Genomic DNA, 17,704 nt, shown 5'->3' on the forward strand with positions numbered 1-17,704 from the left:
AATACTCTGATGTAGAGAAGTACAAGTACTGGTTGTGGCGACTTCTCTTCTTTGTGGAGCTCTAGCTGTCTTCTAGCTAAAGCCTGTTCCACCATCACTTTGAAGTAACCATTCCGTTGAAGGTCATTCTTAATGATGCCTAGTTCCTTTTCGATACCTTCCTTTGTATTGCAGGGTCAGAATATAGTAAAGTCTTGATGATACCTCTCTTAGTTGATTGATGGTGGTTGGATTCCTGGTTCAGATACTGTCAGTTATCACCTGAAGACGATTGCGGATACTAGCAATCGAAACGTCGTGAAGTAACTTGGTTTGAAATCTTTTGATTTCATATTTTTAATTTTAATTTCTCGTTAATAATTTTTTAAGTTTTCTGCTCATGTTATTAGTTCAATTTTTTTTGTTTTTTGATTGTTGCTTTTATGTTAATTCATTGTGATTTCAGTTTTTTGCTTAATACAGGGATTTTAAATCAATTTATATCATATTAAACAATGAAAGTCCGAACTGATGAAAGGCATTACGAAACAACCACCTTTAAACATACAAGATATTGATTGAAAAAGAGCAATTATTATTATATTTTTGAAATAATTTTCCTGTTGCTTCTGAATACACAACCGTTCAATGATCCTATACATACCGTGTTCCAGAAGCCTGCTTGCGGATCGAAAATCCCCATTAGTTTTAATTTCAATAGGAATATTTTACTATATTTACCTAGTCCATGAGGTCCCTTCGCTATACTAACTCCATCGGGACAGCAACCAAACTGGAAACTGTGACACAAACATCCTTGAAAATCTGGTCCATAAGCAGGTTCTACGTTATCGGGACAGCAACCGAACGAAGTGAACTGACACCCACATCCTTCTAGGCTATAGCCTTGCGCAGAAGTTTTATTGTCAGGGCAACATCCATATGGCGACAACTCACAACCGCAACCTTGGTCGTTAGGTCCCATAGCAGGAACGATGTTGTCAGGGCAGCACCCGAACTGAGACGACAGACAACATCCTTCCCCGCTGGGCCCATGTGCAGAAGTTTGGCCATCTTGACAGCAGGCGAACGTGCTGTTGGAACATGGTAGGTTGCAACCTTGGAACCCAGGACCGGTTGCAGGTGTCACACCGTCTGGACAGCATCTATATGTTGTGTTACTGCAATCTTCCGGTACAACTTCTGTAGTAGTTTCAATAGTGACTACTACAGTTGTTTCTTCAGTAGGTGTTATTGTTTCTGAAGACGATTCTGTAGACTCACTAGAAACTTCTGTAGTGCTTGGTTCCGTTACTACTTCCGTAGTTATTTCAGTGGTTGTTTCTGCTTCTTCACAACCTTCGTGGTTGGGACCCGAAGCTTCAGTGATGTTATCATTGCAACATCCATACTGTGACATGAGACATTGCGGTGGACAGCCTTCGTAATCGTTACCTTCGGCTATTGTTTTGTTATCCGGGCAACAACCGAACAGGGTTTCGTTACAATGTTCCAATGGGCAACCAGCAAATTCAGTTCCAAGAGCAGCCGAAACACCATCCTGACAACATCCGTATTTAGATTCTTTACAGGTATGCGGGGTTGGACAACCTTTATCGAACGGTCCTTTAGCGGGGGTGATATTATCCCAACAACAGCCGTATTCAGTTTTCCTGCAAGTTTTGATTTTCCTCCTCTTGCACATTTTTCTAGTTTTATGGAACAATTCAATGATCGGAGTTGTTCCATACAGATATGAGTACGTAGTTTGTTCGCTTATTACACTTTCAGTAGTAGTGCTGAAGATATCAGATCCGGTAATTTCGCTTTCGGTACTTTCCACCGTACTTGAAATTTCCGTGGAATCAGTACTGCCAGTAAATTCAGTTGTGCTACCGATTAACTCAGTTGTAAATTCTGTACTAATCTCCGTTAATTCCGTAGTACCAACAGTAACTTCTGTACCTTCAGAGGATGTTTCAGTGCTGCCAGTAAATTCAGTTGAACTATCGGTTGACTTTGTTGTACTATCAGTGGATACTGTGAATTCTGTACTAATTTCCGAAGTACCGCCAGTAACTTCTGTGCCTTCAGATGCTTCAGAACTACCTGTGAATTCTGTTGCCATAGAGCTGGTAACTTCTGTTGTTTTGAAGGATGATCCAGTACTTCCTGCAAATTCTGTTGAACTTTCAGAAATCTCTGTAGTACCTTCGGTTAATACCTCTGTACTCTTGGAAGTTTTGCTCATATCAGCACTGCTCAAAATGTCTGTACTGCTGATGAGTCCGGAAGAACTCTCACTGCTGCTAGTTTGTTCAGGAGAAATTTCTGTACTGCTTTTTGGTTGAGGGGTACTTTCTGCACTACTGGCATGCTCAGGAGAACTTGCTGTACTACTTATCGGCTCAGGAGTGCTTTCAGTACTACTCGTAGTATCAGTAAACTCTGTTGTACCAATCGTGAATTCGGAAGGTTCTGTTGTGCTTGCGGAAATTTCTATGGTTGTACTGTCACTTGTGTGTACTTCACTTAGTGTTGTGCGGCTAGTAACTGATATTTCTGAAGTACTTTCGTCTGTTATTGGGGTTGTAATATCTGCACCACTAGATAACTTTGTTGTGCTCTCAGTGGAGGCTGGTGTACTACTGAATGATTCCGTCAAATCACCAGTACTAGGCTTCGTTGTGTCAGATAATGATGTTGTACCAGGAGTTCGTGCATTGGTCGTCAAAGGAAATTGGCTCGTTTTGGTGCTACTTAACTCTGGTATGTCTGTTTCAATGGACGATGATTCTGCAGTACTTTCAGTAACTGCTCGAGAACTTGAAGTATCTGTGCTGGCTTGTGTTGTACCTGTTTCCGTACTATCTGTGAAATCATCAGTACTGCTGCTAGACTCTGTTGTATCAGAGCTATCAACAACAGTGATCGTGGAAGAAACTCTACTAGCACTGCTGGTAGACTCTGTTCTATCAGAACTATCAATATCAGTGCTCGTAGAAGAAACGCTTGCCTCAGAGCTGCTATCAAATTCTGTGATACTAGATAATTCAGTTTTATCTGTGCTACTCGTAAACTTTGTAGTGAGGTCTGAGGCCGTTCTATCCGTCGTCCCTTTGTCAGAAGGTGATACCGTTGGTTCAGTATTCGAACTGGTACTTTCAGGTGATCGGCTTGTTTGCAAGCTACCCGCAATTTCTGTGCTGCTAGATGTGTCACTAGTTTTGGTGCTTCCTGTACCATCAGTGAAATCTGTTGTACTATCAATTGACTCTGTTGTGCTGGAAAATATATCTGTGCTACTATCAGTAACACTAGGTGACTCAGAAGTGATTTCAGTACTATCGGAAACGTCATCAGTGCTATCGCTTATACTACTTCCATCAATGTTTTCAGTGATAACAGTTGGACCAGACGTATTGCTTTCTCCAGTTTCTCCAGAAACTTGCGTTCCTGTAGTCATAACTGATGATGAATCACTAGTATAATCGCCAGTGGTATCTGTTGTCCAAATTAAATAAGTGCTTTCACTGCCCTCCGTTATTTGAGTGACTTTGTCGGTAACTCCATCATCTTTCGGCACTATTTGTTGGGGTTTTGGGTGTCTGACTCCAGCTTCTGACTCGCCCACAAAAACTCTGTCATCTAATAGGTCGGTCGTTACTATCGATTCAGGAGTAGTAATGTCATCAGTTGAATCACTTCCAGATCCTTCAACCAAAGTTATAGATGAACTATCTGTGGAACTACTTCCTGATCCTTCTTGATCTTCCCCTGCAAGAGGCCCGTCGTTAAGCATAAGTTCCTCGAAAGTAAAAGGTATTTCTCTGTCATTATCAAGCTGATCTCTTGGTTCGTCGCTCTGTTCTAAATCTTCAATTGGTACTTCCACCCATTCACCGTCATCGCAGTTCGTGTCAGGTACTATTTCATATTCCAGGTCAGCCGTTGAAGTTTTAGTCACTGATGAAGCAGTAGGTATTATTCTCGTTGTACCGGATGTTTCTGATGTACCACTTTCTAGAGTTGTTTTCTCTGTTATTGATGAAGTGTCTTCAGTTGGCTCAGATTCATCGACTGAATGTGTGACATCAGTAGGCATTATTGTATCTGCAAATTAAAAATAGTCTATCTGATAGCTCTGAGTTTCTGTGTAGTAATGGGGAAGAATGATAATAACCTTCTGAACAGGGATGACCGTTGCAGTCCTCATGGGAAAATACGATCGTATCCGATCCACATGCTGTCGGGTCGACAACTTCCTCGTCTTTTATACATAACACCTTCTTCGTTCGTTCTCCTCCTCCACATGGTTTGGAGCACTGAAAAATATTGATCTAAATGAACACAGTATTTCATAACATTTGGTAACTGGTGTTTTTTGGAGTGTTTATGCTTCAATTCGAACTTTGTTTTCGTAGTTCCAAAACAATTTATGGAAATAATGAGTATAAATTAAAACAACTTACTTTTCCCCAAGGACCACTGAACCATTCTCCTTCACACTCTTCATTGTCTCCTGTGCAGTTCTTCAAGGTCTCGAAATGTTTCGATGGGTCACATTTTTCAATTTCAACTTTTTCGACTCCGTTTACCGTAGAAACCCACAAAAGACGGTCCTTGTCTGGACACCCTTTCCGCAAGATACTGAACACTGAAAATAACAGTGAACGATGGTATTGCAATAAAATTATATGATATTCAGTGATCTATTGCCTATTTCAAACACAACTTGTATAAAAGGATATTACGTGAAAAACTAAATAGTATCTTACAATCTCTACTTCTAGTGCATGGCAAAAGTGTTTTGTCGTAAGGGCGGATTTAGGTCTAAATTTCGGGTGCAGGGTAATATTTATGTATGAAAGTGAAAAACTCAAAAGTATCTTAGAATCTGCAGTTTTAATTCGTTGTAGAAGTGTTTTGTTGCAAGGGCGAATATAGGTCTAAATTTCGGAAAATGGGGTAATTTATGTATGAGAGTGAAAAACTCAATAGTATCTTACAATCTACACTTTTAGTTCGTGGTAGAAGTGTTTTGTTGCAAGGGCGGATATAGGTCTAAATTTCGGAAAATGGGGTAATTTATGTATGGACGTGAAAAACTCGAAATTATCTTACATTACAATCTGCACTTTTCGTTCGTGGTAGAAGTGTTTTGTTGCAAGGGCGGATATAGGTCTAAATTTCGTAAAATGGAGTAATTTATGTATGGAAGTGTAAAACTCGAAAGTATCTTACAATCTGCACTTCTAGTGCATGATAAAAGTGTTTTGTCGCAAGGGCGAATTTAGGTCTAAATTTCGGGTGCAGGGTAATATTTATGTATGAAAGTGAAAAAACTCAAAAGTATCCTACAATCTGCACTTTTAGTTCGTGGTAGAAGTGTTTTGTTGCAAGGACGGATATAGGTCTAAATTTCGGAAAATGGGGTAATTTATGTGTGGAAGTGAAAAACTCGAAAGTATCCTACAATCTGCACTTTTAGTTCGTGGTAGAAGTGTTTTGTTGCAAGAACGGATATACGTCTAAATTTCGGAAAATGGGGTAATTTATGTGTGGAAGTGTAAAACTCGAAAGTATCTTACAATCTGCACTTCTAGTGCATGGTTAAAGTGTTTTGTTGCAAGGGCGCATTTAGGTCTGAATTTCGAGTGCAGGGTAATATTTATGTATGAAAGTGAAACAATCGGAAGTATCTTACAAACTGCACTTTTAGTTTGTGGTAAAAGTATTCTGTTGCAAGGACGGATTTAGATCTGAATTTCGGAGAATGGGGTATGGGGTAATATATGTGTGGAAGTGAAAAGTATCTAAAAGTATCTTACAATCTGTACTTTCAGTTCGTGGGAAAAGTGTGTTGTTGAAAGAGTGGATTTGTGGAGAACTCAATAGTATCTTACAATCTACACGTCTAGTGCATGGTAGAAGCGTTTTGGAACAAGGGCGGATTTTGGTCTAAATTTGATTTAGACCTAAATATAAGTAAATGAGTCTTATATATTTCTAATAAGACTGTTACATTAATACTCTGTTTGCAGAAATAGTGTATACGGGATAAATTATTATCGTAAAACATTATAGTTATTATGTAGGATTTCTTCGATTGACGACTTGTTTATTTTGTGGAAATTCATGTTCACTGAGGATACACTACTAAAACACACTTTTGTCTATTTTCCACCGTATTTCTTTATTGTTGACCGGTCAACAATAAAGAAATATAGTGGAAAATAGACAAAAGTGTGTTTTTGTAGTGTATCCTCAGTATTATGTAGGAAATTTTGGAGTTTGAGTCTGGCTTTTAGGCTGGAATGACTTGATGATTATTATATTCACCAATATCAATTTTATTTCTTATTTCCACGGTGGGTACAGTGGATTCGGTTTCTGGTTTGAATGTATTCCCAAAAAATTATGTTTGGTAATTTATCGAATGTTGACCTAGATGTTTCATTATAATCCACTTCACATTTCGTTTCTATATACTTTGTTTTTTTATACAAAACGTTCAACAAAGTTCCTTGAATTTTATCCATTCTGAAAAATATAAATTGGTTTGAACTTGAGGAGTCTGTCAAATTAGGAAACAGTTGCCCATTTCAGAGTTCATGTCAATGACGTTTTGTGTTACAGGATACTCTGATTATATGTGGTATATCAGTGAAATTAACATAAAAAAGCTACCTCCTAACGGATGATTATTACTTAGGGTTCAAATGAAAATTAAAATTGGTCATGATTTATCGGAGCCGAAACGTCGGACTATAAATTTGAAACAGCCATCTTGTGCAGTTTAAAAAGTGGTAACGAGAGAAAGTGTTTTCGGTTTTTTGATATTTCCTTACATCATAAATACATTGAAACGAAATAATACATTGTGGAGACTGATCTTCAACAACAATTCATTGATTTAAAGATAATTTACTGACATAGTGATAAAAGTTGTTTTTTCATATTACTTTGAGTACGTTTGTATAATTTAAGGTTAGGTTTTGTATTATTCATACACTTCATAAACTAAAATAAATTTTTACAATATAATTCAATATGTAATAAGTGTATAATAATCAATGATAGATACAAATATTAATTATTAAAATCCGGAAAAAAATAATTACTCCAAATATTAAATTAAATTAAATGTTTCTTTCTTAAAGAACCTAATCTCAAAATTAAAAAAAATATATCGTCAGGTTGTCCCATACAAACATCAAAATAAATTTTAATAAGTATACATGAATAAACTTAAACGAATAATCAAATACCTCACAGCGAGAAATAATTAAAAAAACTGAGTATAACTTTTTACGTACATACACAAATACACATACTCTTTTATTTTATCATATTCTATAGGTTTTGTAAGTATCGCTTTCTTGTGAAGATTCTTTAGTGTTGAAATGATCAAAGACTACAAATGACGACAAATTCTCTCACCAGAAACCAGAGTATTCCATAATGTACAACTGAAACCTCTACTGTAGAATGAAATCAACTAAAACACTTTTCTCACACACCAGAATTGTGATACTTTCCTTGATGCGTTTTTCACCAACCACAACAATTTTACGACCTCAAACATTGATCGAGACTCTTAGGTCATCTTCTGAGGACACCTACTTTTCCACGACTTTCTGTATTTGTATTTGAATACATATAATTTTGAAAGTGAATTTTGAGTAGAATTCGATTCTGGAATTTATTTTGTTCGTACAAATTGTTAGGAAAAATCGGTTTCAAGACACACTGAAATATTTATTTTGTGAAAAACAATTGAGAAAAATGAAATTTTTCTCAAATATAACTGAAATCTATGATCCGTGATTTTTGCTCGAAAAAACCACAGTCTAATATGGTTCTGATAAAACGTTTGGCTGGATATTATAATTAATTCATGAATCAAGTGTGGTTGAAATACAGCATTTTGGCGATGAATTTATCGTAGTAAATATAAGGTCTATCTAAACCAAAAAACTGCAGAATCAAAAGCAGTTGTTGAGTTTAGAGACTCTGACACCCTAACATTTATTAAAATCATTATATTCTGTGTAAATAATAGTCACCTCGCTCCATTGAGATGCGTACCACAAATATTGGCAGGTGGTATTCATCGATTCACACTTCCTGACCAAATCCGGCTTTTGTTGTTCACTTTCGCACAGTTCATCTGGATAGATTTCTCCTTTCGCGGTGGCGCAATATACTTTTCTCGTTTCGTTCGTCAGGCCACATATTCTGTCGCACTGAAAAGGATAATATTGGGTTTAGAAGAAAATGGTGTGTTTCATCAATTCACCCCGCTCCATTCTGAAGTTATCCAGTCAACCCCCTCGCACGGCCTAAGTTTGCATTTTTTCGCTTCTATCGGTCTGGGCTCTATTGCTTCACATTCAGCATCTTCTAAGAGTTCAATTTTACCTTCTTTTTCGATGTAACATTGAATTTTTCTCGTTTGTTTTCCGTCTCCGCAAAGATGGTCGCACTAAAAATAAACAATATAATTAACAAGTTCTTGATCTTAAAATTAAGAAATAGAAATATTTCAATTCACTACATAATTTGTTATTTCTGTCACTGCCGAATGTAAGTATTTTTATTCATCAATATTTTGAAAAAAATTACTTCCAGGATTTTCTATTATTCTTCTCTATAGGTTTTTCTGAATGGCTATAAATTGTTCTAATGTTTTTGGATTTCCAAAAAAAAGCTATCACTTAATCACGTATTTATTCATTTTCAGTGATACGATACACTCATTGAAGATACCTTAAAAATGTACAACCCTAATTTAATTTTACAATTCTTGAAAATGAAATTACAAACTTCATTTCAATTTTTAAAAAATTGACAAAAATCACATCTATATGACATTTTTTCAAGCAACTCTACTGAGAGAAAAAAACAAATTTATATCCTAACAGTTTTCACAAAAAATTTTTAGAAAAGCAAAAGAGGAAAATCAGAGATAAACAATAATTGGACATCAGTCATATTAATTTCCTAAATTACAGAGTGTTTGACAAAAATGTATTGAAGTATTTTATTCCTGTTGTCCACTGATACATTCAATACTTTGTCCAAAAAAATAAGATTTTTTAAATTTTCACCTAACATTCAGAAACGTCAAAATCCTTATGGTTTCGTTACCCGTCCTAGGGCTACCAAAAAAAGTTACGATTTCTCAAACTATTCCCGATCTATTATACTCATGAAAAAAATTATACACTTTTTTGTATATACAATAATTCCAAATGAAATAACAATTACAATGGTTTCGCCCATTTGCAATAGTAGCAAAAAGAATAATTTGAACAATTATAGACCAATTTCCGTGTTTTCAGTTTTTGCAAAAATCTTGACCTTCTATATAATGCCTTCCAAATTGATAAAAATGTAATTTTATGTAAAGAATGTTGTTACTCACAATTTTGTAGTCTCGAGGTAAGGCGTAAATATCATTCATTTCTTTTTTATTCAAGGTCATAAACAATATCATTACCTGGTCTCAGTTGTAACATATGTTGAAATTGTAGGTTCCTAGATGGTCATCTAGGAATAGTGTCACATTTTATCTTAACACTCCGCGTACAAATATAATGAAAAAATCTCCAATTCATACAATATGTGATACCACTAATTCTGTTAGTCATGTCCTAGATCAGTGGTCGCCAACCTGTCGATCGCGAGCTACCGGTAGCTCGCGGAGGCAATTCTGGTAGCTCTCACAACGATTTTAATTTAAAAAATACAAACTGCAAAAATCAGAGAAGCTTCCGAAAATTCCACAAAAAAATCTAATTGTCATAATATTAAACATAAACAGCGGCAACGTTGCGGTGAGCGATCTGCCGCTGACGCCATCAAGCTAGAATCGGCTAGAACCGACCAGCCGGACCAGCGCGTTAGTGTTCGAGAACGATTTGGATTGCTTTGAACGGGATAAATATCCACGGCGCGGCGACATTGCGCTTAGTTTAAAACTGAACCCGTAACCAACGTCCAGTGGTTGGGCTAGTAGAGAACAACAAAAATAATATTATGGCAAGCATTTGTAAGAAGGTAAAGACATTCCACTTTCATTCGGAATGGGAAGAACAATACTTTTTTACAGAAGTTAAAGATAAAAATGTGTGTTTGTTATGTAATACTTCGGTCTCCGTTGCTAAAAAACATCATTCTAATTTTGAAAAATCATTCCCACTACATTCTGCCGCCAGAAAGGAGAAACTGAAACAGTTAAAAAAGCAGTTAATTGGACAATAATCAATATTTTTAAGAACAGTCGACAAAAATAAGGCTGCAACTGAATCATCTTACCGTGTGTCCCAGATAATTTCACAAAAAAAGAAACCTAATGAAGACGGGGAAATGATAAAACAGGCGTTTTTAGAAGCTGCTGATTCGTTACTTGCCAACTTTGGAAATAAAGACGAGATAGTTTCAGCTATAAAATCTATGCAACTTTCTGCTAATACAGTGATGAAACGTGTAGAAGTAATGAGCAATGATATTTTTTACAGTTAAGAACTGACTTAGATAACTGTGTTTATTTTTCACTTCAACTGGATGAATCAACAGATGTCGTTGACACTGCCCAGATGACCGTGTTCGTCAGGATAGTTTTTAGTGATTTTACGATTAAAGAAGATCTTTTGAAGTTCATTTCACTGAAAGGACACACTACTGGACATGAGTTGTTTTCTCATTTAAAAAATATTATTTCTTCCGAGAAAATTCCAATATCGAAAATGGTAGGCTTGACAACCGATGACGCTCCAGCTATGGTGGGTTGTGATAAGGGTCTGGTGGCGTTATGTCGTAAAGATGAAACTTTTCCGCAATTTCTCTGTTACCACTGCATTATCCATCAGCAAGCATTATGTGGAAATTTGCTGAAACTAAACAACGTTATGAAACTGGTGGTAAAAATTGTGAACAAGATTAGAGCTCAAGCGTTACAAAGAAGATTATTCAGAACCTTGGCCGATGAAGTTGACTGTCAATACGGATCCGATGGTTAAGTAGAGGACGGGTGCTGAAACGTTTTAATGATGTCCTATCTGGCATAGTAAAATTTTTCAAACAACGCGATGAACCGACTCCGGAACCAGAAAATTCAATCTGGCTTAGAGATTTTGGTTTTCTCGTGGACATTACAGAGAAATCAAACGAACTTAATTTGCAGCTTCAGGGGAGGGACAAAGAACTGGCGGAAATGATTTTTGATATAAAAGCATTTATCAAAAAGCTGGAGTTTTGGGAACAAAACCTAATTAACAGCGATGCCAAGCATTTTCCTATTCTTTCAGAAAAAATATCTCAAAATCCATTAGAACCCTATGACAACAAATATCATGTAGAAATATTTTCTACCCTGAAGAATAACTTCAAAAATCGTTTTAAAGATTTCAATGAAATGGCTTTAGTAGCGCATTTTGTTGTTTCACCCTTTATGGAAATTGATATCCAACAGTTTGCAACTTGTGTTATGCAGAACTTTGGCGAAGACATCGCTGCAACAGAAATGGAAGTCATTGAGTTTCAGAATGATTTAGCCTTAAAATCGTTAGTCTCAAGTACCTACTGAATGTATCTGGCCTATTGTAAGTAAAGACAAATATTCAGTTCTATGCCGTGTTGCCTTGAAAGTGAAAGCATTAGTCAGTTCAACCTATTTGTGTGAATCTTCTTTTTCCAATATGAAGTTTAATAAGAACAAATATCGCAATCGACTTACAGATGAACATTTGGATAATTGTATTCGAATGGCTGCATCAAATTATACTGCAAACATTAAAACAATTATCGATGAGTCTTGAGTGTCAGCCTTCCCATTGAACGTGCTTTTTTATTTTTCAATGTTTATGTTCATGATAGTGCGTTACTTTTTTGTTGTTATTATTAACTATTTTTACGTGACATGCCGTTGTGGCTGAATAAAAGTTTGTGTTTATTTTTCAAACACCTTCGTTTGATAGGTAGGAATGTAGCTATGAACAAGTACGTACTAGTAATATTAGTTATTAGTTTACTATTAGTACCTATGTATTATGTATTAACAGTTAAATAGTAAAATAAATACATATAATGATAAATTAACTGTGGATTATTTCATTTACGTTGCGTTACGTGGCTTCCGTGTGGGTAGCTCGCTGTTTATTCTAAAATTAACAAAGTAGCTCAACACATTGAAGAGGTTGGCGACTACTGTCCTAGATATATTCAACCAGATTATACCAAATTATACAAATCAAAAGACATTTCTTAGCTAACTGACATTTTTTTCTATTTTATATATATATATATATATATATATATATATATATATATATATATATATATATATATATATATATATATATATATTATATATATATAATTATATTCATATTTGTAAATGCCACTGTTTCTCCGTAGTCTGTAATTGTGTTCATCCTGTAGAATAGTGTATAAAAAAATAAATAAATGAATGAATAAATAAATAAATAAATGATTTTAAAATTATTTCTTCAAAAGAAGACAGTATATTTATAAGACATCAAAAAAGATATCTTCAACATTCAACTTGTGTCCCTCGTGGATCCATTTTTGGGCCTGTATTTTCAGGTATTCTCGAAATTGAATGGTGTTCCCAAATTATTTGATAACGATTATAGTATTTTGTATTTTCCATGAAAGAATGATTTGGATGAAATTCTCATTTGGCTCAATGAATATAAATTGAGAAAGGATATTTCTATGAGACTAATTCTTACTTCAACTAATTCTGTAATATTTGATGATAATGCCATCGAATATGCGGAAACAACCTTGGAGAAAAAAATATCTCATCTTAGTAGATTTTTTATTCAAAAATTAGAAACATATTATAACAATTGTGGAATATCGTAGATTGCATCTGCTCCTGTGACACTTCATATTTAACAAATTCAGAATTACCTGATTTTCTGAAAACGATTTCGTTTCTGAGCGCATTTCACTGCTTTTGAAGGTGTGCTATCTGTTGCATTAGTAAAATATCTTGATTTGAAAGGGTTATATTTTTAGGAGTGATGAATTTTTTGGGAAAGAAAGTTTTTGGCTTTCTACTACTCCATCTGATACAAAAAAATGGATGAGAGAATCTTCCAAAGAAAGGAAGATATATATATATATATACGACATTTTTTCCATATATATATATATATATATATATATTATATATATATATATATATAAATATAATATATATATATATATATATATATATATATATGTATATATATATATATATATATATATATATATATATATATATATATATATATATTCACGAATTATATTCATATTTGTAAATGCCACTGTTTCTCCCTATTCTGTAATTGGGTTCATCCTGTAGAATAGTGTATAAATAAATAAATAAATGAATAATCAAATAAATAATAGTTATTTATGTATCAAGGGAATTAGGAGGGCCTTAATTACCGATGGCAAAGTTTGCGTCCCGAGGGCCTCTGGCCGAGGGACAGCAATTGCCTGAGGTTATTAAGGCTCATTAATTCCCGTGGTACATAGATAATTTTATTTCTGACCGATTTCAATAAAATTTTGTTCATTTTTGAAACGGAAAAATGTACCAATTCATTACCTTCCCGGTATATTTGAATCAGGGACCGTTGATTATAGTAGAGTTTTCTTGTTGTTAGGTTGTTGCTATGTTACTTGTTTATAAACAGAACTTTGTTATCAAGCTGTGTTTGCGGTGAAAACGTGTTTTCTACCCCAAATATAATGGAGGATATTTTGAAAAAAACTGAACAAGCAAGAGAATCATTAATTCCATCGAAAATTGAAGCCGTATACCAAAAAGAATACAAGATATATCTGGACTGGCTGACACGGAAAAATGTTATGCCAAAAGATGTCACTGAAACTGTATTTCTGGCATATTTTCAAGAACTGGTAAGGAATTTTCTATGTTTTTCGGTAGATTTGGTAGTAATTGTGTTTATTCGTTTCAGTCAGAAACGTATAGTCCGAATTCTTTATGGACTAAATGGTCAATGCTAAAATCGATGGTGACTATACATGAGAAACGAGATATCACCAAGTTCAATGAACTACAGGCCTTTTTGAAACGGAAGAGTAAGAGTTATAAGCCGAAAAAGTCTGCTGTTTTATCTCCTAAAGATGTTATCAGATTCCTAAAGGACGCTCCTAATGATATTCATTTATTGCATAAGGTAATTTTTTTCTTATTTTCCTTTTTGTGTGTATTTATTTCCTTTTTTTTGTTATAGGTTGTTTTGATTATGGGTTATTTTGGAGGATGCAGAAGTCGGGAACTTTTGAATATGAAGATATCGGATATAGAGGACCGGGATTCCGTTATGGTAGTGAACGTACCGGAAAGTAAAACTGGTGTATCGAAGAAATTTACAGTTGTGGATGAAAAAGAGTTCTCCGCTTTGCCTTTATTAAGACTTTATATGTCTTTGCGTCCTAAAGGTATTGAACGTTTTTTTTTTGAGCTTCCGACAAAATAAATGTACATCTCAGCCAATTGGAAAAAACATGTTTGGGAAAATCCCCAGCAAAATCGCAATGTATTTAGGATTGCCAAACTCATCTTCCTATATGGGACATTGCCTTCGTCGCACTTCTGCTACTGCTCTAGCCAATGCAGGAGCAACTATGACTAACTTAAAAAGATACGGAGGTTGGAAAAGTTCCACGGTGGCGGAGGGGTATTTGGAGGATAGCATCGAATTGAGAAATAAAACGGCGCGTATGTTGTCTACTTTGTCATCAGAAGAGGCAGGTACCTCGACTGTAGTGAACAGAAGCTCCAGCCATACAAAAGAAGAAATTGTTTCCAGTGTCGGAAGTAATTTTCAGGGAACATTTCAAAATTGTACATTTATTATTTGTAATGACGTGAATAAATAAAATATGGTTCAGTTTTCATTTCTATTTATTTTTACTTGTGAAAGGTAGAGGGAATTATAAAATCTATAATGTCCCAAGGGAGTTATGACCCTCTTTATTGATAGCGTAACTATGACGATATAAGCTTATAATATCCCGGTCAGAAATAAATAAATAAATGATTTTAAAAGTTAACTGAAAGTTAGGTACTTCTTTGCATGATCTACACATCCATGTATAGAGTTACTCATTTTCAAATTGATTGATCCTTCCTTTCTTTGGAAGATTTTCTCATCCATTTTTTTTGTATCAGATGGAGTAGTAGAAAGCCAAAAACTTTCTTTCCCAAAAAATTAATCACTCCTAAAAATATAACCATTTCAAATCAAATAAGATTCCTCATGGCTGGGATTAAATCAAATAGGTGAATGAATGTCATTACGATGTCATCGATGACATAAGCAGATCAAGCTTATTCCGTGACATTCAAAATCGTAATTCATGAATGAAGTGTGTGTATTTTCTATAATGTTATCCAATTTGGTACTGAAGAGCCATAGGGCAAGTGTTTTAAGGCGAAACACGTGTATACCAGTTAGGGTGACAGTGTTCCATGTGAGTACAATTTATTACCATTCATTCAAAGTAGAACTCATGTGAATGATATCTGATTCTTATTCCTCCACGAATGTTCGGTATACAAACTGAATAGAGAAAAGTATCTTCTGTATAATTCAGTGTTCATATAGAAGTATTCGTTTCGAAAGAATTTTTTCTTTCGTGTAATTCAATGTTTATATGAAAGTAGCTGTTTCAGGAAGACTTTCTTTCAATTTGTGTCTGAAAGTTACTTCTTTGCATGATCTACACATCCATGTATAGAGTTACTTATTTTCAAATTGATTGATCCTTCCTTTCTTTGGAAGATTCTCTCATCCATTTTTTTTGTATCAGATGGAGTAGTAGAAAGCCAAAAACTTTCTTTCCCATAAAATATCTTCTTTCTCATTCAATATTTATTGAAAAAATAATTGAATTGAATTGAAGTATCCAAACTTTGACACTCTGTTTCTCAAAAAATGAGCCAAGTGAAGTCATTATTTCATATGACATTTTTTTAAAATATATGTCAAAGACAAAATCATCGTTTATGATGTATCTTGTATAATGAATAGCGAGGATTACTCACAGGTTTCCAGGGCCCAGTATGCCACTTGGCACATATTTTTCCGACATTACATTTTTGTTCTTTCGGGGGCCTAGGTTCCAATTTCAAACATTCGGAATCATCCGCCAGGGTTGGTTGACCATTAGAAACGATCTGCTGGCAAAATATATCTCTTTCCTGAACACCACCCTCCCCGCAAGGAGCGGAACATTCCTTCCAAGGATAAGGAATCCACTGTGCCTGACAAGGAATTTCGCTACAACGTCTCTTGGCTTCTGGTTCGGTGTTGGAGTCACACAGGGATCTGTCAACTGGCTCCAGGGAATTTCTTCCGGCACAGGTGACGTTCCTGAATTGATAACCTGAAAATCAAAAAGTTGATTGTTTACAAAACCAGAATGCCTGTTTGATGATTTGTATAATAACAATTTGAATCATATGACCTTCTGACTACTTAATTACTGCTAATTTCTACTGAATTCAGCTATCAACTATATCATGAAAGAAAATTTCATTAGTTTTCCTTCTGTGGAAGGGTGGAAGTACGGTTACTCTGCCAACTGAGTCATAATATATTGAAATTCAGAACAAAATCTTTCTTCATGAACTTGATCCCAAATATTCTACTCCAAAATAAAAACTCACCTCCGCCGCATGTTGCAGAACAGGGAGTGAAGTCGTCGTAGTTCCAAGAATAAGTTTCTGTTGATGGTGGAGGAACATTGGTTGGTAAACTGTAGGTGTAACTAATAGGGACATCTGAGTCTTGATAGAGTAGCTGTAAAAAATGAAAATGAAATAAACTTACAGGAATATAACATTAGTATTTTTCAGTAGTTCGGACTTCCATTGTCTACTATATAAAATGATTTGAAATCCCTGAAACAAGTAAAAAAGAATAATTAAAAAAGAATAGTTGAAAATAACAATTATATTAAGCAACAATAAACCTGAAATGAAATGATAGTGAAATAACCTACAAGTAAAAATATAATAATTGAATAAATAAATATTAAAGGAATGAAACAGAACGATTCGAAGAAATAAGAAGAGAGATATTGGAAGATGATCATGGACCAATCTTCGCCAAGATTGAAAGCACGTGCTTGAAGATCCGCCAAGACATGGAGAATGCCCACAACAGAAAGTGGGGGAAGTTAGTGAGGAAACAATGCCCAAATACAGACCGAAAACAAGACAACTATGAAGCCACCAACGTCATCAACATGAGTTCCCGCCCACTCACGGGAATAGAGGAATCCTTGTTGAGGAAAGGCCTGAATTTTGCCATTACGCCAACATCTGTGCCCACTTTGGAGATAATTACTGCAGTGGAATCCACCAGTTCCCTCATTGACCAGACCGAGGCAGAAGAGTTCAGATGGAAAATTAGAGAACAGTTGGATCGAGAACCAGTTCCAACATCTAACATCAGCAAGGAAGAACGTAGAGCTCTGAACGGCCTACGTAGAGACAACACCATCAAGATCCTACCTGCAGATAAAGGAAACGCTACTGTGGTAATGGATACCGTTCTCTACGAACAGAAGATCGAAGAGGTTCTGCAGAAGGGACGATACACAAAGATCGTACGGGACCCAACTGCATCAATCGAAAGGAAGTTGTACCAGATTTTGAAAAAAA

General features: G+C 35.2%; 2 protein-coding genes across 2 annotated transcripts in view; one reads left to right on the forward strand and one right to left on the reverse strand.

Moving 5' to 3' along the window:
* The window catches only part of Ppn (proteoglycan-like sulfated glycoprotein papilin), a 258,367-nt gene that overhangs the window by 43,858 nt on the left and 196,805 nt on the right, over positions 1-17,704 (reverse strand). Inside the window, 8 exon segments of the mRNA XM_074179830.1 lie at positions 721-4,092; positions 4,163-4,304; positions 4,452-4,583; positions 4,586-4,636; positions 8,049-8,228; positions 8,282-8,467; positions 16,082-16,422; positions 16,706-16,838. Coding sequence (XP_074035931.1) covers positions 721-4,092; positions 4,163-4,304; positions 4,452-4,583; positions 4,586-4,636; positions 8,049-8,228; positions 8,282-8,467; positions 16,082-16,422; positions 16,706-16,838 — 4,537 coding nt within the window.
* LOC141484674 (uncharacterized) lies at positions 13,495-14,931 on the forward strand. The gene is made up of 3 exons (XM_074179831.1): positions 13,495-13,926; positions 13,986-14,207; positions 14,265-14,931. The coding sequence occupies exons 1-3, from the start codon at positions 13,756-13,758 to the stop codon at positions 14,508-14,510; spliced, it is 639 nt and encodes a 212-aa protein (XP_074035932.1). The 5' UTR covers positions 13,495-13,755; the 3' UTR covers positions 14,511-14,931.

The sequence above is a fragment of the Leptinotarsa decemlineata genome, unplaced genomic scaffold (genome assembly GCF_025532065.1).
Source record: "Leptinotarsa decemlineata unplaced genomic scaffold, Ldec_3_MD MMD2_tig00026282_RagTag_RagTag, whole genome shotgun sequence".
Lineage (NCBI taxonomy): Eukaryota > Metazoa > Arthropoda > Insecta > Coleoptera > Chrysomelidae > Leptinotarsa > Leptinotarsa decemlineata.